The following is a 24,756-nucleotide window of genomic DNA, read 5'->3' on the forward strand; positions in this document are numbered from 1 at the left end:
AGTAATCCTCACCATATTTGACTTGGGTGTCTGGATGGAGGCCTAAGGCTGGGTTGCTTTAAGGAAACTAGTATCAGAGGGGTAGCCGTGTTAGTCTGGATCTGTAAAAGCAGCAAAGAATCCTGTGGCACCTTATAGACTAACAGACGTTTGGCAGCATGAGCTTTTGTGGGTGCATCTGAAGAAGTGGGTATTCACCCACGAAAGCTCATGCTGCCAAACGTCTGTTAGTCTAGAAGGTGCCACAGGATTCTTTGCTGCTTTTAAGGAAACTGTGTTTTGGCTTCTGGATAACCAGGAAGGTATTATAGAAGGTATTTGAGACTAGCATGGTGGATCTAAGTACTGGAATGACCACCAGCTTTCAGGATTGTCTGCTCCATTTTTTGCAGTTTGTCCTAATTAAGTAATCTCAGTGTGGCTCCCCTCGGACTCCGGTCACACCACCCTTCCTTCAACTTCCTTCTCAGTATTAACCCACATTGATAAAAATGCCATCATCCACTGGTTGTGTGTGTGTGTGTGTGTGTGTGTGTGTGTGTGTGTGTGTGTGTGTGTGTGTGTGTGTGTGTGTGTGTTCTGAGAAGAATCTTCAAAACAGAATCTCTCTCTGGATCTCTCAATGCATTTGGTATTAGTCTATTTAGTCTATTTAGATGGAAAGAACTTTAGGACACAGTCAAGTGTACCACATTTCACAAGATGTTCTGTCACAGCTGAGCTAGGCTCTTTGTTCTGCGGCATCAGCAAGTCTAGCAATATTTGAAGGAGGGAAGAGAGAGGGGGAGAATTAAAATGTTCTTTAGACTCAGGAGGGAGCCATGAGACCATGAGTTGAAGCTTCACCTTTTTCACTCACTGGTGCACATCACAGCCACTATTATTGAACAAGGTCTTGTATCCCTATCCTAGGAGACAGGCAAGAGCCATTGCCGCATTTTAAAGATTAAAGTAAATGAGAGATTACATAAAGTCATTTCTGGCAGAGTTGGGAATAGAACTCAGGTCTCTTCACAGGCCACACCGAAATCACATTCTTATACTATCACCAAGGGTATGTCTACATTGCAATTAGATGCCTGCGGCTGGCCCGTGCCAGCTGACTCAGGATCGCAGAGCTTGGGTTGTGGGGCTGTTCAACTGCTGTGTAGATATTCGGACTCAGGCTGCAGCCCAAACGTCTACACTGCAATGTAACAGCCCCGGAGCCCGAGCCCAAGTCAGCTGGCATGGGACAGCCACCAGGGTCTAATTGCAGCGTAGAGACTCCCAAGAAAGAGTGTGTCACAGCGAGATGCAAGCTATCATGTCTGTAACCGTTGCACTAATCACAAGCTCACACTCATCACCTACCTGAACAAGGGACACTGATTCCTAACGTTCCATGGCTAGTCTACTACAGAGATGTTGTAGTCACTGGCAAGGATGTAGGGAGGTGTGTCATGAATGAGGCAAAGGGAGGGAGAGAAGGCAAGCATGGTCCTGTGGTTAAGGCACTAGACTGGAGCATACTGGGCTCCAGCTCTGACTCTGCCACTGACTTCCTGAGCTGGACAAGTCACTTACACCAGAATTTTCCAAAAGTGGCTGCTAATTGTGCGTTCCCAATTTTCTGGGTGCCCGATTTGAGATGCTTCGGGCCTTGTTTTGAGAACAGCTGAATGCTCATAACTCCAAGTGAGGTCAATGGGTGCTGCAGGTATTCAGAGCTTCTGAAAAATCAATTGCCCCACCAGAAGCCTAGGCAAGAGCCTCCCTCAAAACCCACAGCCCAACCGGTACCAGACTGCAAAACAGGTTTGTTTTGAGTTACACAATGGATCAAGATTCTTATAACACATTCATAGTTAGAGACCATTATAATCTGTCAAGTATGATTCGATGCACAACAAAACCCAGGTGTTCCATATTTTGTTTATTTGTCACACCTTCTGATTGTTTATGCCGTATCTCAGCCCCTCCTTCTCTGACTTGTCACAAAGCACTCTGCTGGCACTGAACAAATAATGCATCATCATAACAACCTGCCTCAGGCAGTAACCAGCATTTAATGCTTGGGAGGGAAGGAAAAAAGACCTGTCGTGGCACGCGTGCAGTGCTACACAACGCCTTTAAATTATCAGCTTATGCCCCGCAACATGAAGCTTGACATAGTAATATGGGTAATCAGTTTGCAGAACTACAAAATTTCATTAGTGGTCATCCCAGTTATGCAGCCCTCTTTAAAATCCTGTCACAGAATGGGACTCTGGTCTGCTGCAGTGAGGGATTCCATAGGCTGGTGAAAAGACATGCTGCATAACCAAATATTCCCTTTAAATCACAACCCACACTGAGAATTGCAGAAAGTGAAATAAAAACCTTGTACCTGGAGTTCAAATAAATATTCACATACTTAGCAGCAGCTTTTGTAAGAATCAAGAACGTGGGTCTGGAACCCACGGCTATGGAGCCCTAGATCTCTGACACTCACATGTCACCACCAAGGGAAACAGGCAAAGCAGTACCTCACAATCCTGAAAGGTTCGGCCCCAAAGGAAATCCTATCAGAGCACCTGCAGCTGCTTGATTGGCTTGCACCCACTACTTAAGCCAGGAAGTGAGTGGGTTGGGCTGTCTGAGCAATGGTGCTGCTTACAGCTGCTGTGTTGGACTCTGCTCTTGCTTGCTTCCAAGTCTGTTCTTGACTCCTGCGCTACTATCGATCTTCTCCTGGCTCGCCCCTGCCCTTGCTCCTAGCTCCCACCTTGCTCCTGCTCAGTGCCTGATCCTCACCTCTCCTCCAGTTCCTGCCCTTATGCCTTGCTTCTGACCATGGGCTACCAGCCCTGGCTCTGACCCCCAGCTCCGACTGCTGATTCCAACTCTGGCTCAACCCCGGCTCTGGCATGTGGCGTCTGTCCCTGGTTCTGACCCTCAGCTTCGGTTCCTGATTCTGACTCTGGATCTACCCCAGCTCTGGTATGTTCCAGCCGACTGGTTCTTTGAAGAGCCCTTTCCAGGAGCCTGAGGGCCAGCAGCACTCCCTGAGGTTTGTATGGGCTGTTGCAACAAGGCTTCCCTGGATCTCCTGTGGCTAGAGTATGTGGCCCACCATCTCTGCTGCAGTGTCTCATGGTTATTTCTCGCAGGCGAACTGAAACAGAAGATGCCTGAAGCTAAAAGAAAAGGTCTCCATGCACCTGCAGCCTAGCAAGACAGAACTGTGCTGAAAAGGGTCAAAGATCAGGCTGTGACCAGGAGAAAGGACAAGGTTCCTTTCAGTTCTCAGTTCTCCCTCTCTAGACTTTTCCCATGCAGCTGTAGGGCTCAGCCCACACATACTTCCCACCTGAATGGCAGTGAATTAGCAAGCAGAGATTTTCTTTATCAGGGGAGAGTTACTCTAACACCTACTCTCTGCAACTGAAGCCACGTCTACACTTGAAACTTTTGCCAGTATAGTTATGTCAGACAGGAGTGTGATTTTTTTTTTTAAACAACATTTCTATGCAGTAAAAGCCAAGCGTGTTCAGCAGGATAGCTTATTTCATTTGGGGAAAATGAACTTTACTAAGGCCTGGTCTACATTACGAAGTTAGATCAATGTTGGCTGAGTCATTCATATGTCAATACTTAATCTCCTCTCCCACCCATGAAAGCTCTCCATTATGCCGACATCATAACATCACCTTCCCGAGTGGTGTCGAGCCATGATCGATGCACTGAGCTCGATGCAGTGCGAGTGTAGACACTGCGTTACCTATGCCAACTCTAACAGGACTCCAGCAGCTGACCCCCAATGCCTGACACTGACCACTCTGGTCACAATTGTGACTCCACTGCCCGGGGTCACGGAGACCAGAAGGCTCCCTATTCCCTTTAAAGACCTGGCATTTCAGAAATTTGCTTTTCCTGATTGCCAAGCTTGGTGAGCACATCTAGCAGTTCTCCATTGTTGAAAGCAACTGCCCAGCGGACCACGCCAGCTATATACTCCGGATGCACTCCAGCCTGGAGGAGACAAGATACTCAGTATCTTGGGCCTTGGGGAGAAGAGACCATGCAGGCACAGCTATAGTCCAACCACAGAAATGTGGACATTTATGGGCAGATTGCTTGGGGGATGCAGGAGACGGGATACGACAGAGACCGTCAGCAGTGCTGCATGAAAGCCAAGGAACTGCAGCAGCCATACCAGAAGGCGAGGGAGGCAAACAGTCAATCCAATGCCGAGCTGAAGGCTTGCTACTTTTACAAAGAGCTGCGTGCCATCCTTAGCGAAGACCCCCACCACCACGCCGCAGATATCTGTGGATATCTCCAAGGAGCCAGAGTCACGGGTCCCTGCCATGAACAGCGATGACAAGAAGGAGGAAGAGGAGCAAGACGGGGCCATGCAACCAGGGGTCCAGCTATACCATGAGCCAGACCCTGTTTTAGACTCCCCTGCAGTCCAGACCATCCCAGCAGTCGAATATGGGTGAGCCCGATGCAGGGGAAGGAACCTTGGGGGAGCATGTAAATATATTTCCCATTCCAGCGATGTACTGATGGCACCCCCAACGTAACAGGACACAGTTATCGACTCTTCATATCCCGTGAATCCTCCGGAGAGATCTTGATGAACCTTCCATGGCAGGGCTCTGCAATCATCTCCCGAAGATTTCTAGGGAGGGAAGCCTGATTTCTGCCTCCACAGTAGGACACTTCTCCACACCAGTCAGCGATAACATCAGCAGGCACCACTGCAGTAAACAGGGTAGTGACATACGGGCCCAGGCAGCTTCGGAATGCCACCAGCAGCTGTGCTCTCTCTGCCTCTGTCCCCCTCAGGAGTGAGAGATCAGCTAAAATAACCCCCCGCCTGTGGAGAGCAGTGGCAGTGTTCAGTGCCATTGTCCTGTGCTCATAGTTCCATATAACGGCAAAATTCCCTGCACATTTCCCTTGCCCCGGCGGGCCATACTCACCATGGCTAATACTGGGAGCGTGCGGTGAACAAGTATGCTGAAGCAGCAGTGTCAATAGGCAAGTTTTGTTTAATACGTTAAGGGAAAAAAAGAAGGGAGTTCTGAACCTCTGATTTCACTTTCTGTTGTGACTAAACTGGCAACGGTACCTCTATGTGCTTTATCTGTAGCTGCTGCTGTTGTGGTTTTGAGGGTTTCCCTCTCCACACCTGCAGAACACCTGCGCCAGATAAGGCAAGAAAGAAGGGGACTTGTGATGCCATGTTCCATGAGCTCCTGCAAGTCAATGCTGCATCAGACCATGAGCACAGGGCCTGCAGGATGAACACTGCAGACAGCCTGGAGAAGGAAAGAGCAGACAGGAGAAAGGCCCAGGAGTCCCAGCAGGAAAAACAGAGGGAGATGCACCAGGCCATCATGGGGCTTCTCCAGCAGCAACCCACAGATGCTGCAGGCTCTTGTGGACCTGTGGGTCTCACAGTCACAGCCCTGCCTCCCTTTGCAGTCCGTAAAAAACTCCACTGCAGAACCTGCCTACACCCCCCTCAACATTCCACATGGCTTCAGGAGCCACATCCCTACCCTGACCACTCCACATCGGGGGACATTAAGGACACCCACAGCTTCACATACACTGGCCTGTGAGAGCCACGGCTGTTGTTTGTGTAGATAAAATGGACATGAATGTTCATTACCCTTAATAAATGAATGGAACAGAACTTACGTTTTTAATGTATTTGCTTTAAAATTGCACAGGTTTTGTTACTCGATAAAATTCTATTCTTTGGAAAATAATTCACCTTTATTAGTTCACAACGTCCGCTCTGGAGTGCCTGGTGGTCCTGAAAGCAACCATTACTTGTTATTGTACAGTCTGACTCAACTCCTAGGATCACTGACAAACACAGTGTTATAAATGTACAGCAAGTACTACAATGTTAATAGGTGCACTGACAGTTTTATATTCATAGATGCTCACCAAGCACCACACAATTCCTAACAGGCCCCAAAACAGCAGGGCCAAGTAGAACACAGTACATACACCACAGCACATTACTGTGACTCACTGTTCAAGTGCTCTTTCAAGAGCACCTTCAGCCGTACAGCTCCACATTTCTAATAGTCTTTGTATCTGGCTGTTCAAACTCAGCAGACAACTGCTCCATCTCTGCCCTCCACATCAGTAGCAACTTCTCCCTCTTTGCTTCACAGATACTATGCAGAATACAGCAGATAGCTTTAACCATCGGGATATTATTCTCACAGAGATCCATTCTTGAGAGTAAACAACACCAGTGTCCCCTTAATCTACCAAGAGCTCATTCAACTGTCATTCTGGACCTGCTGATTAGGTAGTTGAATCTCCTTGATGCTGGCAAGGTGGGCAGTGTATGGCTTCGTGAGCCAGGGGAGCAATGGGTAGGCTGGATACAGGACTAGATAAATCATTGGTCTGACCCAGTATGGCCATGCTGATGTTCCATGTTTCTTGGACCCAGAGAAAGCACTCCACCATTAGCAGCTGCTCAATGAATGCCACCAACAATCTCAAATTGGTTCTCACTATGTCCCACAGCAATCTGTCATCCAGAAAAACATCATGTTCCCCACTGCTTCAATTTTTCTTAAAGCTCTGCAAATACCAGAGGATCATGTGTCCTGTGCTTGCAATGCTTACGAAAACAGTGCAGTGCCATGCAAGCTCCATTATTCCGGCAGACAACAAGGAGGGCTGCACAGATTCATGGCATTTTTTAAAAAGGCATGACAATTATGGGATATAGATTACATTATGGGATGGAGACAGCTGCATGCTGGGAAGTTGACCCCTTTCTCCCACTCACCACTGCATGACTTGTTTCCGCCCCACCATACATTGCCAAAATTTCCCAAAAGACAATGTGCTTGATGGTGGTGGGTTGCACGCTGGGATACCTACTCATGGTGCACTGCACTGTGCATTGACACAAGCATTCCTGGGGAGTATGCGCAGCGCCAATGCAAGGGCTAAGCATGCATATGCACAAGCAATATACTAACTGCAGGTTTCAGAGTAGCAGCCGTGTTAGTCTGTATCCGCAAAAAGAACAGGAGTACTTGTGGCACCTTAGAGACTAACAAATTTATTTCAGCATGAGCTTTCGTGAGCTACAGCTCACTTCTTCGGATGCATAGAATGGAACACACAGGCAGGAGATATTTATACATACAGAGAACATGAAAAGGTGGAAGTATGCATACCAACAGGAAGAGTCTAATCAATTGAGATGAGCTATCATCAGCAGGAGAAAAAAAAAACTTTTGAAGTGATAATAGAAGGTGTGAGGAGAACTTAACTGCAGCGGCTTTATGATAATGTAACTTGCATCAGCAAAAGTTTGTAGCACAGATATGGCCTAAGAGGATTTGCCTGTATAGCTATACCAGCAAACCTTTTCCAGTGCAAACTAGACCTTGCTCTCCAGCATCTCAAACCAATGCTTTAAAAAGAAATCTAAATTACAGCTTTGAATGAATTGAGTCACATTAGACGGGAGGGGCCTGCCTACACCAGAAAACACTCTAAGGGCTTGGCTACACTTACAAATTTGCAGCGCTGCAGCAGGGTGTGAAAACACACCCTCTCCGGCGCTGCAAAGCGCCAGTGTGGTCAAAGCCCCAGCGCTGGGAGCGCGGCTCCCAGCGCTGTCCATTATTCCCCACAGGGAGGTGGAGTACGGACAGCGCTGGGAGAGCTTTCTCCCAGCGCTGGCGCTTTGACTACATTTAGCGCTTCAAAGCGCTGCCGTGGCAGCGCTTTGAAGTGTAAGTGTAGCCAAAGCCTAACTCTATTTAGGAGACATATAGAAGGAATGCAGTTGTAATAGCCTCAGCAACCTTTTAAGCTGCAGTGTAGAAAGCGATGCAGGCATTTTAAATCAGATCTCATTAGAATTAAGATATTTTTGCTTTGGTGGAAAACATTCTAAGACAGACCAAGCTGAGACCATCAGTCTCATATTCTGATGCAGAATTGCTGCTAGAGGTCCAAAGATTAAATGCCAGCAGAACATTAATTATAAAGTAACTTCCACAGTTCCCCAAATCTGTTTCTTCTGAAGACATTTCACTATCTGAAATAAAGACAATTAAACTATGCTAGCAGGCACTGAGATATCACAGTGAGAGAGACCTAAAACAGACAGAGCTCTTCCAAACACTCTACATTACAATAGGAATGCTGCATTTTTATCTTTATATTGTAGCATATCAGGCTATGTCTACACTACGCACCTTTTAGTGACACAGCCGTGCTGCTAAAAGGTGCGCAGTGCAGCCACTCTTTGTTGTCAGGACAGAGGTCTCCTGCCGACAAAATAAATCCAGCAACGTGCAGTGTAGACAAAGCTTAACATTCTAGCAGTACAACAGATTTAGCATTTGTCCTCATTTATATTTTAAAATAGTGTCTGGAGATCTGCTATGTGGGTAAACCACAAAAGTCTGAGGGTATGTCTACGCTACCCGCCGAATTGATGGGCAGCAATCGATCCAGCAGGGGTCAATTTATCGCGTCTAGTCTAGACGCAATAGATCAACCCCTGAGCGCTCTACCGTTGACTCCTATACTCCACCGCCACAAGAGGCACAGGCAGAGTCGATGGGGGAGCGGCAGCAGTCGACTCACCGCAGTGAAGACACCGCGGTAAGTAGGTCTAAGCACGTCGACTTCAGCTACTTTATTCACGTAGCTGAAGTTGTGTAACTTAGATCGATCCCCGCCCCCCAGTGTAGACCAGGCCTGAATACTTAATGCAGAATTGCTCTGAGTAGCACATGAGGGAAATACGCTAACAGACCTTGTGCCTCCATTCGCATTTCTTGGTATCAGCTGCAGCTGGTGTCCTCTCCAGGAGCTGAGCACATCACATCTCCCACATAATCCCTTCCCCTCAAAGTTTCCACACCCGTTGGAGAGGGAGTCAAGGCCAGGACTCAGGCATGGCTATGCACATAAGGCAGAATTCCCTCTTCAGCAGGACTTAAGTTCTTATCACCGAGGCTCCTGAAAGGTTTCATGGCTGTTCATCATTGTTCCGCTGAACCCTGCCAGCCCCTGGCAGCAATCACAGACAAATGGCATCTTGTGTAACCCACACACCTCCTGGGTGTGGCGTTCTGTCCCATCTAGTGACACCGAGACCACTTAGAGAGAGACTGATGAGTCTGCTCTACAGCCTTAGCTAACAGACAGTGGCTTTTACCTCATACGGTAGAGGCTCATGCAGTAAACTCCAGAGGCCCCACGTTCAGTCCTGCCTGCCAATGACCAGGGTTTGCCAGCATTACACTTGCACTGCCACTGAGTCACAGAGCCAGGTGAGCTTTACACATTTACAAACAAACAAGTTCAGCTCAGCTCAGCTTTCATTTGAAAAGGAAAACCTCCCTGGGACCTCTCAGCAACATGTCATGTGAGACAAAGCGAAGGATTCGCCTCTTCCTGGACAACGCTGAGATGGAAACAGCTGCTGCTGAAATAAAATAATGCTTTGCACTTTGGTGGCACCTTCTACAAGAAGGTCGTCAAGTGCTTTACAAACGCTAACAAATTCATATCTCCTACTCTGTGAGAATGGCATCCTGGGGTTCCTTTGTATCAGGTTATTAGTAACCATGTAAGACTGAGGATGGAAGTCTCCTGGACCATACTGGCCCTTTCCAAGGGTTTCTGCAAACACAGTCCCATGGAACAAAGGAAACAACCCCTGGTGGAGAGGAAGTGGCTCTGGGGTGGCACAGTTTGTGTGGTGAGGAGAACCCAGCTGCTAACTCTGTCTTGGGCCTGGACCAGAGCCTTGGAGTGTGAATGGGACAACAGAATTTTGCTAATTTACACTCCTGACTGGACACCCCAACATGCAACAAAGACAATGCAACACAAAGTGTACTATGTCCAGGTAAGTAACTGCAGCATTGTCTGTCAAAACAGAGCTCATCATGCTTCCAACCCTAATCTTCTATTATTCCATGCCAACAGTGCCCTGCCATGCCAACTCTAGCACCACTTTTTTTTTCTTTTTGGTGGCACATATAATGTGCAGTGTAGAAAGGTATAGCCTGGTGGGGCTCTAGCTTCAGCAGATTTGACTCAAACGCCCAGCATGTTGGTGCAGTAAGAAGAGGCTATTATTACAGACTCATTTTGCAGAGCAGAACCACACTAAGCCTCACAGAAGCATTGCAAGGAAGGTATCTTCATTATCATAATTACTATGTTACAGATGTGGAAGCTAACGCATAAAGAGTAACTTGCCCAATGTCATTCAGGCAAACTGGAGGACTCTGGGACAGAGCTCCGGACTCCAGTCTGCCTGCAAACCCACACTTACACCTTGCCTCAATTCTCAAGGACTCAGCTCAGTTTCTGGTGGCACCTTAAAGACTAACAAATTTATTTGGGCATAAGCTTTCGTGGATAAAAAACCCACTTCTTCAGATGCATGGCTCAGCTCGGTTTCTGGATCAGTTACCAGGTGGTGATGAGATGGCAAACTTACACTCGGCTGTTGCTGACATGGGGATTCCCTATAATGTAGCTGAACTAGGATTATACTCCTAAAACTTGGTTAATTTAAGAGTTATGGTTGCTCTGGTGCATTTCCTGTCACCATAATCACCAGTGGCAGATTAATGATTTTGCCGCCCCAAGGCCCTAAAAATAATTGCCGCCCCCGGCCCCATATGAACTTGTTTTAGTTTTTTTACAAATTCTTTTGAACTAAAATGAATCTAAATATCATTAAAATAATTGAAAATTTACAAATTTTATTATAAATAAAATTACAAGTACAGCAGACCCTCGCTTGAATGCACATCTGTATAGCGCAATTTCGCTTATAGCACGGGACAGCGCATGGATCCAAAACGGAGAACCGCTTAATTTCTTCCTTCCGGTCATATTATTAACGTTTAGGATTCTCGCGAGTATGTTTACTAAATGGCGTCGCGCCGTCATTGGTGGTTTAAATACGCGCTATGATTGGTAGAATCACAGCTTCACTGACGCCGCAATTACAAAAATGCTGCTATTATAAATTTGCCGCCCCTGCAAATTTGCCGCCCTAGGCCTAGGCGATAATACGCCACTGTTAATCACAAAAAATCAAAGAAACCCTCAGTTCAGGCAACATGAGCATCCAGATCAACCTCAACTCATCTCTCTTACCAACTACACACTGTAATACCCAACACATCCACAGCCTCCTCCCATACACCACAATCTCCATTTAAATAGTGGCATATAACTAACTACAGTGCACCAAAAACAGAAATCTGACCTCAGCAACAGCAAGATATATTTCCTATTGACACACGTGACAAGTCTATACTGTGTTGTCTGAACATGGAAAAGCATGAAATCAGAGTTCAGATTCTGCCTCTAAATGGGAGTTTGAGGCACTGAGTATTTGGAGGAAACATGAGAGGAAAATATGGCAGATGGAACAGGAAGGTAACCCTCCCCTTAAAGACCTAGCATTCCATCGGCCTCCGCACCAAGAAGAAAACCAGGATGATTAAGCATCAATGAACTGTTTATATTCTGAATTATTTCTTTAGAAAATTCCCCACTGCTTTGCAATGTGAAGCCCTAGTAGAATTTGAAGCTTGTGACTCTGAGACTAGCATAGAATATGGTTTGAAAAACATTAGCATCTCTGGGGAAATGTGAGAAAGGAATTAGCTGAAATCTTCTGAACTCTGAGAAGGTGCTAAAGAGTATGCAAAGTCCCTAGAAAACTACAGCTTGTGGCCCTACATCTCTCCACTGAGATGGATTTTTGTGCATGTCTTGAGCTAGGAGAGCTGTGGAGCTGCTAGGAAGATGCCACCATATTCAGTGCTGCATGGCAGCTTGCAGAAGCCATTTTGCTCTGCAGCATTTTGGGCTTAAGAGAACATGTGCTGTCTCAGACACGTCATCCCAAATGAGCGATGCGGATTGTATGCTATTATCATCAAGGTCCTTGCTGTTGGCTTCCTGTCTCTCTTCTGGCACGCTCCTGGGAGCTGTGTACCCAGCATGTGGCAGTTTGTCAGAACACAGTGAGATTAGGGAAACTGGCTGGGAGCAACTTGAGCAAGTGCTCTCTAGCAGCGGGCCAACATAGCCGCCCCCCCCCCCCCACACACACACATTGTTCAGTACTACTAAGACCAGGATACGATCAGACTAAAACTACAATTGACTTCTGTTGGTTAATATTTATTCTGATATGGTCTGGAACAGTTCAGTGCAGTTATCCTTACAAGGAATAAGCTCAAGACATTTGGAAGAATAACTACCAAAGACCACATGGACATTACATTGCATACTGTGATGGGGCAAGGCCAGATGGCTACAGTAAAGTAGAGAGGAACAGGTATGTTAGCCCCAGGCTAAACAAATCCCTAGTACCATGGTAACCAAATGGCAATTGCTCCAGGTTAATCAAGACAACTGGGGCCAATTAAGATCTTTCTAGAAGGCAGTGGAGATAGCTACATTGATTGGGACACCTGAAGACAATCAAGGGCTGGCTGGAACTAGTTAAAAGCCTCCCAGTTAGTCAGTGAGATTCACGTGTGAGGAACTGGGAGCAAGAGGCGCAAGGAGCTGAGAGTGAACTGCTGGAGGATTGAGGAGTACAAGCATTATCAGACACCAGGAGGAAGGTCCTTGTTTGGGGGAGGCCATGGGGAGGTAGCCCAGGGAGTTGTAGCTGTCATGCAGCTGTTACTGGAGGCACTATAGATAGCTGCGATCCACAGGGCCCTGGGCTGGAACCCAGAGTAGAGGGTGAGCCCGGGTTCCCCCCAAACCTCCCAACTCCTGATCAGACACAGGAGGAGTTGACCCAGACTGTGGGTTCCACCAGAGGGGAATATCACTGAGGTGAGCAAATCCGCCAATAAGCGCAGGACCCACCAAGGTAGAGGAGGAACTTTGTCACAATACCTAACAGCAGGTGCTGCCTTCTTTTCCCTGTTGCCTGGGGAGAGAGACACTGTTTTCTGAAGTGCAGAAAATTTAACTTTTGCTGCATAGCATACAGATGGGTACTCGGTGCTTTAATCGCTGCTGTATTATCCAATATGTTGCTACTGCTCCACATATGGATCAAAATTGAACAAAGAATGTGTTTTTAAAGAGTCACCGGAAAAAATAAAGTGGGTTGAATTATATAAAACATAAGAATCAATAAATGGCAAAAAAAGATTCCTGGTGATGGCGTTCGCAGCTTGAGCTTGGGATGTCTCTGTTCAAAAGTGGAAGAAACCATTTCAACATTAAGGCCACTTTTGAGAAGGGTGAAAATAGGCTTGATACTGCTCATCTTGACACACAGGAATTAGCATTAATGTCCACTGTGTACAGAATGAGAGTGGCATACAGAAACCTCTCCATGAATCCAGCTCAAACCAGATCCCAATGTTTGCTCTAGTCTTTATTTATATTATAAATAAAAGGTGACTTTGCTACTGTTAAAGCTCATGATGCCTGGAAGGCTTTTCAAAGAAATGAGCAAGTCTGCCTGTTACAACAAAGCGCATATCATTTTGTTCTGTTTGAACAGAGGCAATGAAAACAAAATAAAACTAACAAGTAATAAACATTTGAGAATCTAATGCATTTCTCTGATGAAAGTCTGCAAGCCTTTCCTCTCAATGGCCTAGTCCAGAAAGAGCACCATGAAGGTAGGAGAGCAGAAAAGGGCATATTAGAACAAGAAGAAGTCAGAGGCAGAAAAAAAGCACTTTTTCTTTGAACCTTTGATTAATTTTCCATCACAACAGCGTTTGGGGTGTCTGATGTTGACTATTTCCCAGAGACCCAGGGCTTGCCAGATGCTGCAGTAACAAAAGCCCTAAAGTTATGAGTTATTGCTATTTAACAATTGCCCAGTCACCAAGGTCCTTTAAAAAAGATAGCTCAGAGAATAAACATATAAGGTCTAGATTTCTTCAATAGTCTGAAGAAATTCAGAGTTGCTGCACCTCTGGTGCTGCTAAAAAGACTTCTCCCTTTTCCCTGTCTGTGAATGAGCCAATGAACTAAAAATTAAATTAATATCAAACATTGCTATTCTATAAGGGTTTACCTTATGGGCAATATTGTTAGGAAAGAAAGTGGCTGCGTCATATTGAGTTCCTTTAGTTTAAGTGATAAAATGAAGAAGTAAGGCTAATGTTTGCAATCAAACACACATATGCTATGAAGTTAGTGAATACACCTGTGCTGAAAGTAGCAGTAAATAAAAGGAACTGGAACCAAATAGTGTGTTTATAAGGACATTTGACCACAGAGTGGAATAATCAGAAATGTAACTGTTTGGTTAGTAATGCACAGACACCATTCAGCCATACCAAGGTCCTATCATTGTTGCTAAAACAAGGAGAACGGAAACGGAAGATTTATACGGCTCTTCCGGCCTCCTAGAGAATGGTGGTTCTTGAAGTCACTTTGCATTGTATAATGGACTGTCAAAACAAGTTTAAAGAGCATCAAAGAATATGGAGGGACTTTGTATAAATTATATCACCTTTAAACAGGACAATTCAGCAGCTAGCAGAGTGTTGACGAAGAAATGGCAACTTGAGGAAGCATAACTGCAAAATGGACCCAGGAATGCACTGCAGACGGACGCATGGAAAGCAACTTGAGGAGGTAAGTTACTGACAGGAGCAAACCCACCGGCATTCAAGGTTTGTCCCAAGATGGTTGTACCAAGAGTGATGGCATGACCTGTCTTAAACAAGTTGCTATGACAAGATTTGTTGCCTGGAAAATTCCAGTCCTGTTGCAAGAACTTAAAAGCTGATGTCTTGTTCCCTGATTGGATGGTGAGAGAGGACATCTCATTTTGGTTGGACATTTCAAATGTTTGGAAGAAGTACGGATCACCATCTAAACATCCATGTCAGCATCTTTAGTAAGAGGGACTAAGCTGGACCACCAGGAAGAAATAGGCTAAAATGGCCTGTCTCCTTCAGCATGTCGCTTCCTGAAAGCTGAAGACACATGGAAGGGAGAAGTCTGAGGTCTTGGGACAGCCACCTGGGAGTTCGCCTGGTGACATTGAGCTCCTGTCTCAGATAGGCACCTTAACAGTCTTTCTATTTTCCTGCTATTTGGGTTTCCCGCTACTGCACCAGGAAAAGTCTATAGTCGTGTCTACCCTTCACTCCTCCTGTGTTTGCAGTGTCAACTCCTGCCATGAACAGTAACTGAGCTGAAAGCTGACAGCAGAGCAGAGATCTGGTGATAAGTAACATACAGACTTTCTCTTGCGTAAAGACCCAACTCAGTCAACTGCTCACTTCCTAAAATGTAACTTTTCCTAAAGTTGGGGACCTAATTAGTAAGGAAGAGAACATGCTAGTGTATGCACTTTAAATACTGTCACAGTTAGTGTGTCTTTGCTTTGTAACAGGTTCCATTAAAAAAAAAAAAAAAAAAAAGAGGAATACTTGTGGCACCTTAGACACTAATAAATTTATTTGGGTATAAGCCTTTGTGGGCTAAAACCCACTTCATCGGATGCATGCAGTGGAAAATACAAGAGGAATATATATACACACAGAACATGAAAAAATGGGTGTTGCCATGCCAACTCTAACGAGACTAATCAATTAAGGTGGGCTATTATCAGCAGAAGGAAAAATAAACTTTTGTAATGATAATCAGATGGCCCATTTCAAACAGTTGACAAGAAGGTGTGAGTAACAGTAGGGGAAAAATTAGCATGGGGAAATAGTTATTACTTTGTGTAATGACCCATCCACTCCCAGTCTTTATTCAAGCCTAATTTAATGGTGTATGGTTTGCAAATTCATTCCAGTTCTGCAGTTTCTCGTTGGAGTATGTTTTTGAAGGTTTTTTTGTTGAAGAATTGTGACTTTTAGGTCTGTAATTGAGTGACCAGGGAGGTTGAAGTGTTCTCCGACTGGTTTTTGAATGTTATAATTCTTGACGTCTGATTTGTCTCCATTTATTCTTTTGCATAGAGTCTGTCCGGTTTGGCCAATGTACATGGCAGAGGGGCATTGCTGGCACATGATGGCATATATCACATATATCACAGATGTGCAGGTGAATGAGCCTCTGATGATGTGGTTGATGTGATTAGGTCCTCTGATGGTGTCCCTTGAATAGACAGAGTTGGCAACAGGCTTTGTTGCAAGGATAGGTTCCTGGGTTAGTGTTTTTGTTGTGTGGTGTGGTGTGTGGTTGCTGGTGAGTTGCTTCAGGTTGGGGGGCTGTCTGTAAAATCAGACATCAAGAATTATAACGTTCAAAAACCAGTCTGAGAACACTTCAACCTCACTGGTCACTCAATTACAGACCTAAAAGTCGCAATTCTTCAACAAAAAAAATTTCACAAAAAACTCACAAGTACTCCTCGTTTTTGTTTTTTTTTTTTAATGGAACCTGTTACAAAACAAAGACACACTGTCTTCTTATATCCTATAATAGTAGTTGTTGCTGTTAAGGAGATTTAATAAAACTACATAAAACTAAATTCAACTTGCGAGTCCTTTTCCTAAATTAAGCAATCAAAATTAAAAGGACCCTAAGAAAGGTGGTACAGGTAACCAGTTAAGCTTTAACTAAGGTTTGGTGTGACAGGGTGCTAAGCAGAAAACTGCTTAGCCAACCCTCTGTCACTCCAGCTCCAGTTAAGGGAGGTGAATTGGAGCTGGGTAGACCACCTGGCCCTGATTGGGGAAGCTTGAACAGCTGCTGCCTCATCAGGCTGCGGCTGGCCAAGAGCTCCAGGGGATGGAAGCTCGAGGGAACTGGAAAGAGGAAAGCTACAGTAGAGGAAAGGCAGTGAGGGGAAGCAGAGAGAGAGAGTTTTGCCCCCTCTCTCCTGCTGGTGGACTACTTGTACAGTGGAAAGGTGGTGGGAGCACAGCCTTTAAATAAAAGCACCAGGTGGGCATTGCACCTAGAGGTCTGTGTGTGACTTTCTCAGCCCAGCAGGGGCAGGAGCCCGGAGGGCCCTGCAGGGACACTGCTACATTTGGTTTATACCTTACGTTTCTTAAAATGCAGAGCTGTCCCAACTTAAGGTGTGATTTTAAACCGGTTTAGTTAAACTAGTGCCAGAGGCTGTGTGGACAGTCATATTTGGATTTAAACTAAGTTTATTTCAGTTTAATTTAAGACAATTATGAACAAGTTTAAGATAAACCAAAATAAGCCACTCAAACACAAATTAGAGTATCCCCGCAGAGATTTGCACCAGGTTAACTACCTAACTCAGACTAGTTGCATCAGAAAACCCCAGGATATCAAAGCCATGGTTGAATTCACATTTGTAGAATCAGCGCGCTGTTTTGGGACAGGCTGGTAATTTGTGGTTTGTTTCAATCTACTCCAAGTTGAAATCCACTGAATCTCTGAAAAAGGTTTGCATAACAATTTGCTACAAAAGTGATGAATTAAGCTCTGGGTTAGAATTAGAACCAGCTCTGGGTAATTAAAATCATACTCAAGTATGTGAGATGCAATGACAGCACTGTAGCTTGTCCCTTATTTTCAAGGTCATCCTTGAGACACATGAATCCCATCCTTCCAGCAGTATGTGCTGGGTGCCCCCCCGGTCAAGCCAAAGGGCAATCAGACCCCAGTAGCCAGGCACATTCTGAACCCATCCCCACTCATTTCCACTACAGAATTCAACAACCCTCCCTGCTCCATCTCTAGTATTAGCAGGACCAGACCAGAGAGGCAGATTGCACCCCTCCCCACACAGCACTATTTCTTAAGAGAGGCATTTGCCACTGAAGAAACACTACCACATATAGGCCAGCTGGGGTCCAGCCACAAATAAGAGAGACTAGAGATACATCAGGATCTAGAAAAAAGCCATACGTTCATGCACTGTACTCTGAAACGTGCAGGCACCTGCTGGCCAATCAGCTAAACAATAGGAAATGTTTGTTCTTTTCTCTCTGCACCATGTTGCTTTTTTTTTCCCCAAAAATCATTGATCATAACCTTCTCCTGATTACAAAACTTATTCACCCAAACAGACATAGATTTTCCTGTATCTGATGTACTTACAACGGAGGCCAGCATATCTGTTTCAGTTAAACAGACCCATTGTGAGTACAAAAGGCATGTGGACTAGCCAAACAGGAACCTGGCTCAAAAATTTGCATTCCTATAATCCACTGTGATCTCAGTACCACTTTCAAACAGCCTGGATCTAAGGCATAGGAAGCAGTGGCCCTACCAAGTCAGTAGATAGAGAGACAAGGTGGGTGAGGTAATATATTTTATCTGTAAACCAGTGGAAGAGCTCTGTGTAAGATCGAACACTTGTCTTTCTCCCTCAACAGAAGCTGGCCCAATAAAAGATATTACCTCATCCACCTTGTCTCTCTACTATCCTTGGACCGACACAGCCACAACACCACTGCATAATTCAGTAAATAATAAGCAGAACACCACAAACAACCAAAGGTAGTAGATGATGATTCACTGGACTAGCTAGAAAAAAAAGTGCAGGCAACCTTGTGTGCCTTCACACAGGCCTGATGGAATCAGTAGAAAGTCTCAAAGTCTTGGCTACTTTATTCATTTTTCCAGTTCATCCAAGGAAATGAATGACCTGCAACTTTACACTGTCTAGGCTCTGAGAGTTAAATGTCCTTGTACGTCTGGGTTTGGACAGGCAAGAGCAACAATCACCTGCTCCTGCAGCCGCTGGCAGATGTCTTGTGGCACCTAGGCCGTTTCGCTCTAGTGTTTTATCTGACTCTGTCACTTTGCGCCAATCTCAAAAGGATGTGATGTTCCCTGTGGACCATCGGGTGCTCTCTGTTCTTAGGGAGTGAAACTCCATTTTACAGGAAGAGAAGAAAGAAAAAAAAGTAAGAAAGGCTTAGTCAAATCTCAGATGCTATGAAGAACTCCTCCAGTGAGCCTGCACCAATAATGAAGAAAAGAGCCACATCAACAAAAATGCCAACACAGCTTCCTCCCACCTGAGGAGACTGTGCGAAGCCAGTTGACCCATAGCCTGCATTTGAATGTCAAATCATTACAGCATACTGACTTCTCAAAAGAAGCAATTCTGCTGGACCAATGCAAAAGCAATTAGCATCAAAGAGCTTAGTGGCCTGGCCCTACAGAATGACAGTATTTCTGCCAACCTCTGCATCACCCCCCAAGTACCTCATGCAAACACACAGCGATCAGGAAGTATTCTGTCTGAATGGGGTTACTCACAGGATGTGTGACATCGCTCCATGTTTGGAGCACAGCGCATTCTGAGAAAACTGGGTCTCCTGGGCATCCACCTTAATTGTAAACAGCAGATCCTCAATACTTATCCCTCTGACAAAGGAGAGCCAAGCTAGGGGTGAAATTAAAACTCTCCCAGCATAAAGAACACAGATAATCGTTCCTGCACATAGAATCATAGAATATCAAGGTTGGAAGGGACCTCAGGAGATCATCTAGTCCAACCCCCTGCTCAAAGCAGGACCAATCCCCAGACAGATTTTTACCCCAGTTCCCTAAATGGCCCCCTCAAGGACTGAACTCACAACCCTGGGTTTAGTAGGCCAATACTCAAACCACTGAGCTACCCCTCCCCCATGCATTAGTAGCTCCATTTTTAATGGATTGTAAGAAAGCAAGACAGCAATAACCACGTACAAAGTACACTATGACACTCAAACCAGCACAAACATCCACCCCAAAGCCTGTGAATCAGGAAGAGTAGGCTCAAAGGCATACAGATGATCACTGATTAACTGCTCATCAATGCCGAGAAAAACATGTAAAAGCCCCTTGGCAAAGGCAAGAGCACTGCTTGGCCTTGACACTTCCATTTGGCATGTGCCAACAACTTTTGTTAAGCAGAAAGTTTTACCTTGAGCAGGCTGTGAAGCCAAAGGCCAGTCTAACAGTAACAGAACCACATGAGACTCGGCAAAAACAAAAGGTTTCTCAAAAAGTTGGGCAGACGAGCCCCATCTGAATGTAAACATCTTGGCCCAGAGTTAGCCCCGGACATTAACAGGCTTACATCAGAGGTGAACTTGGCTCCCTGGTTTTACCGAGAAGTCAAATAGCTAAAGGACAAGTACAAAACAAGTTCCTTCCCTACAGAAAACCAACCAAAGCTGCATGTCAATGGCAATCAGACCAGAACAACTTTTCTGCAGAGACTGTGTAAGGTGCAGTTAATGCACGTCAGACACTGGAACGGGGCTGGGAAAGCGATTACCTGCCCTGGACACTGGAGTTCACCTGCTGCCCAAAGAACAAGCCCTCTGGGAGTGGGGACAGTCTCAGCTCATAAACCCTCAGGTTATGTTATTATCCTTCCTGTATGAGTGAGGGGCAGCAGAACATGCCTAGTCCGTCCTGATGGAGGGACGTGGGTGAGTGTATCTATTGGGTTTCTGGGAAACTGGGCAGGCAGAAGCCCGCCCAATGCTAAAGGATCCCCCCCCAGCCTAAGGGGAGGATCTACAGGACCTCAGAGGTTATGGGGTCAGGAACTGAGTGAGATTCGGTCCCTTCCCCTAGGTCTCAACGCAAGCCAAATGCCATCCGGATCCTGGCCCCTTTGTCACTCATCACACAGACTGGGAGCAAAATGTAAAACTTCATCTTTGTAAATCTTCATATTCCACCCCTGAAGGTGACCTGCAGCAGTTCTGAAGCAGGTATTGCCCCATTCATCCCAGGTGGGTGTTAATGCAGAGACTCCATTTAAACATTAACACATTCAGCTATTTCACTGTTAATCATAAACAGAAACATCCAGCTCATGTGCTCACCCAGCATGCCAAGGTATCAGAGATATCAGGGAGGAAAGAAACCAAGATCACGGCCTATTTGCGCCAGGTGTGCTACAAACACACAGCAAAACGTAAACCCTTCGGGACAGGGGCTCTCTAGGAAGCCACAGAGGGAGAAGGGCAGTGTTGTTATCCCCACTTTACAGAGGGTAACTGAGGCACAGGCAGATGAAGTGACATACTGAACCCAGATCTCCCAAGTCCTAGCAGACCAGACCTTAGGCACAACATCAACCATCTCCCCTCTACCTCCTCTCTCTCGCCCGGGCCCCTACAGGCTAAAGCAGGAAGGTTCCCTAAAGTCTGCTCAGTACTGATGTATCTCCTCTTAAACAGCCCAACGGGGCTGCTGCCCCCAGGGGAGCCCTTTCCCCACTCCCCAGGCCCCAGCCATTGTAGGGAGCACATGCCCTGGCCTGACACAGCTCAGACTCAGGAAGTTTTCCAGGGCTTTTGCCAGTCCGCATGTCCCTTTGGATTCCTGCCCACTGCTCCCAGTGCAATGGGGGTGGGGGGTCATGTGGGGGTGGCTCCTAGCACTGCCAGTGGGGAAGCCGGGCTGCAGCCAGGGGGAGGGGTTTCACCCCTTACCAATGGGGGGGCAGGCTGCAGTCAGGGGGGAAGGGGATCCCACCCCTACCAATGGGGGGGGGGGTGGGCTGCAGTCGGGGGGGGGGAGGGATCCCCCCTTACCAATGGGGGGGCCGGCTGCAGTCAGGGGGGGATCCCCCCCTTACCAATGCGGGGACAAGCTGCAGTCGGGGGTGGAGGGAATCCCACCCTTACCAATGGGGGGGCGGACTGCAGTTGGGGGGAGGGGATCCCACCCTTACCAATGGGGGGGGGCAGGCTGCAGTCAGGGGGGAAGGGGATCCCACCCCTACCAATGGGGCGGCACGCAGGCTGCAGTCGGGGGGGGGGAGGGGATCCCACCCCTACCAATGGGGGGGCAGGCTGCAGTCAGGGGATCCCACCCTTACCAATGGGGGGGCGGGCTGCAGGCAGGGGGGAGAGGATCCCACCCTTACCAATGGGGGGCAGGCTGCAGTTGGGGGGAGGGGTTCCCCCCTTACCAATGGGGGGCGGGCTGCAGGCAGAGGGGAGGGGATCCCCCCCCTTACCAATGGGGGGGCGGGCTGCAGGCAGGGGGGAGGGGTTCCCCCCTTACCAATGGGGGGCGGGCTGCAGGCGGGGGAGCTCTCAGCGCCGCTACCGGGGTCGGGGCGGGGGTTGTTCGCTGGGACCCGCCGGACCCAGCTCAACAGGTGCGGGAGGCCCGGCCCGGCCCGGCCTCGGGCTCGCTGCGCGCCCGCCGCACTCACCTCTCCGCCATGTCCCGCTCCTCTGCCCTGCGGCCGCCGGCTGCTGCAGGATGTGAAACCCGATCCCGCCCCGCCCGTCCCGCTGCCGGGGCAGGCCAGCTGGGGGCGGGGAGCGATGGGGCGGGGGCATGGGGGGAGAGGGAGATAGGGGCAGAGGGAGGGGGCTGGGGTGATGGGAGCAGGAGGGGGTGGGGGATAGGGGCAGGAAATGATGGGGCAGAGGGGGTAAGGAGTGATAGGGCTGGGGTGATGGGGCAGAGGGGGGTAGGGCCAGGGAGTAATGGGGCAGAGGCAATGGGGCTGGGATGATGGGGGCAGAGGTGGGAGGGAATGATGGCAGAGGAGGGTGGGGTGATGGGGTAGGGGGGTTAGGAGTGATGGTGCAGAGGGGGATAGGGAATGATGGGGCAGAGGCAATGGGGGTGGGATGATGGGGGCAGAGGAGGGTGGGGTGATGGGGTAGGAGGATAAGGAGTGATGGGGTGGGGTGATGGGGCAGAGTGGGGTGCGGAATGATGGGGTGGAGATGGGAGAAGGGAGTGATGGGGGCAAAGGAGGTAGGGAGTGATGAGGTGGGGTGATGGGGCAGAGGGGGTAGGGAATGATGGGGCAGAGGCAATGGTGTAGGGTAATGGGGGAAAGGGAGTGATGGGGTAGGGGATGGGGACAGGGAGTGATGAGGGTTGGGGATGATGGGGGCTGGGAATGATACCAGTTGGGGCAAGGGCTGACATGGGGTAGCACACAGGGGCTCTCTGAGACAGCAGGGCATCTCCCTGTGTCCATGCAGCAGGAAAGTCAGGGCAGTGGCTGCAGCCCATCTACCTTACTGGGATGAGTGACCTGGGGCTGTGCTGGCTTTGGAGCTGTACCTTATTTGTATGGGTTCAAAAAGTCCCCAGCACAAACTGGGCTCCTTGGGTTGAAGGAGCCTCTCTGGGGCAAAGAGTCTGGCTCCCTTTGGGGACTGAGCTGCTGCTGGCCAGGTCAGTCTCAATGCAATGCAAGTGCAGCCTCTGGTGGCAGCTCTTCCCAGCTGAGCTGGCAGGGCTGCTCCCCTGCATTCTGCTGGAGCCCAAATAAACCTGCCCTTCTCTTCCATTGTCCACTGGTCTGGCTTCAGCCTGGCAACTCTCAGCTGGCAGGTGGGCATTACCCTCCTTTACAGATGGGAACAGATACAGAGGGGGTTGGGACTTGCCACAGTTACACAGCAGCACTGCCAACTCTTGTGACTTCACCACCAGGTTTATGCTATTGGGTGTCTTTCCTGAGGCCCAGCCCTGTGATTATGAGGCTCTCAGGTGTTTTTGGTTAAAGCATATTTCTAACTTCCCTGCACTTCAGTGATGGGATAGTTTGTAGTAGCCTAGCTGTGTTTTCAGTGGCCCTGTTGGCTCCATCTGCTTCCTCCATAGCCCTTTATTATCCCAAGTTAGTCTAGTTAAATTTGAAAAGGGAAATTGAAAAGGAATGCCTAACTTCCTCCCATTTCCAAAAGCCTGTAACCTCTCCTTCATGCACATTCCAATCCAGCAGCCAGGGGGAATTTAGCAAGGCAAAATCTAATTACCTCCACTAAAATTTGTGCAGAACTGCTGGAGTTAGTACCTTTGCTCTTGCAGACAGTGCAGTGGGAATTGTTAATTACCACAAATGGTCAAGGCCCCCTTTTAAAAATACAATTTTATTTGTGAAATGGTATGCAAAACTCATACTTTGTTCCGGACACTGTAAAAGCAATAAAAGACATCCCTGTCCCACAGAATTTATGATCTAAAAATGGAGAAGATCCAACAAGGGGATGCAGAACACAACAGAAGAAGGGAAAGACAGGGAAAACGATAGGAACACAAGGTTGTATACTTTTTACCTCCAGGTCTGTAGTTTCTCAAACAGCACAACACCTCCCCTAATGTTGTTCTGGGGCATTGGTTAATCATTGGTTTAGCTGATGTGACTCATCCTTCTGAATCTCTGACTACTTCCTGGAATACCTGGGTTTTCCCAAGGCAAGTCAGCATCCAAGGGCTTACCTCATCCAATTATGCTTAGTTTATGAGCTTTGACAGGCACTCAGTGCATTTCCTGCAGAACTGTCTTAACAGGAGACATTTGAGAGATTTCAGCATTGCTGATGCGTGATTATGGCACCTAACATAGCTAGTGAGACCACATTCACTGATAAAATTCACAAGATTTCAACCAAGTTCTCTGGTTCTAGAACTAGCATAAAACAAGATCTGGCTAAGAGAGAAGCTGGCTGATAATTTACCTTCTGGAAAAACAAGGTTCCTGTAATTATGTCTCTGGATGACCTCATTCTGGTTTTGGTTTAACAAAATAAATATGTTCTAATATGATAGATTTCACCTTTTCCATGATAGAGCAAGAACTACCTGACAATACAGCTGAGACCTGCATTGTCCAGAAATGGAGTTACTGCTTCTGTGTTGCATCCAAATTTGAGATCCTGCCGAGCCTGAGCATAAAGTATTAGATTTTTAATCGATAAATATTAGTAAACGTCAATTTCATCGTACACACACAAACCAACAAAAATACTTGCCTTGATAACTGAAATTTACAGATAGGCAATGTAAGTAAAATGCTGCTTGAGAACATAGAGTTGC

The 24,756-nt window shown here is 47.1% G+C and overlaps 1 protein-coding gene across 3 annotated transcripts in view; it reads right to left on the bottom strand.

Moving 5' to 3' along the window:
* Positions 1-23,314, bottom strand: part of LOC123348131 (rho GTPase-activating protein 39-like) — a 137,085-nt gene extending 113,771 nt beyond the window's left edge. The window contains exon 1 of one of the 3 annotated variants that reach the window (XM_044985531.1): positions 22,996-23,314. In XM_044985531.1, the coding sequence (XP_044841466.1) occupies positions 22,996-23,276 (281 nt within the window). In that variant the 5' untranslated portion in view covers positions 23,277-23,314. Of the gene's footprint in view, positions 1-22,123; positions 22,244-22,995 lie in introns of those variants that run through there. The other 2 variants (XM_044985533.1, XM_044985535.1) reach the window with 2 other exon arrangements.
* Positions 23,315-24,756: the final 1,442 nt, after the last annotated feature.

This window comes from Mauremys mutica, chromosome 13 (genome assembly GCF_020497125.1).
Source record: "Mauremys mutica isolate MM-2020 ecotype Southern chromosome 13, ASM2049712v1, whole genome shotgun sequence".
NCBI lineage: Eukaryota > Metazoa > Chordata > Testudines > Geoemydidae > Mauremys > Mauremys mutica.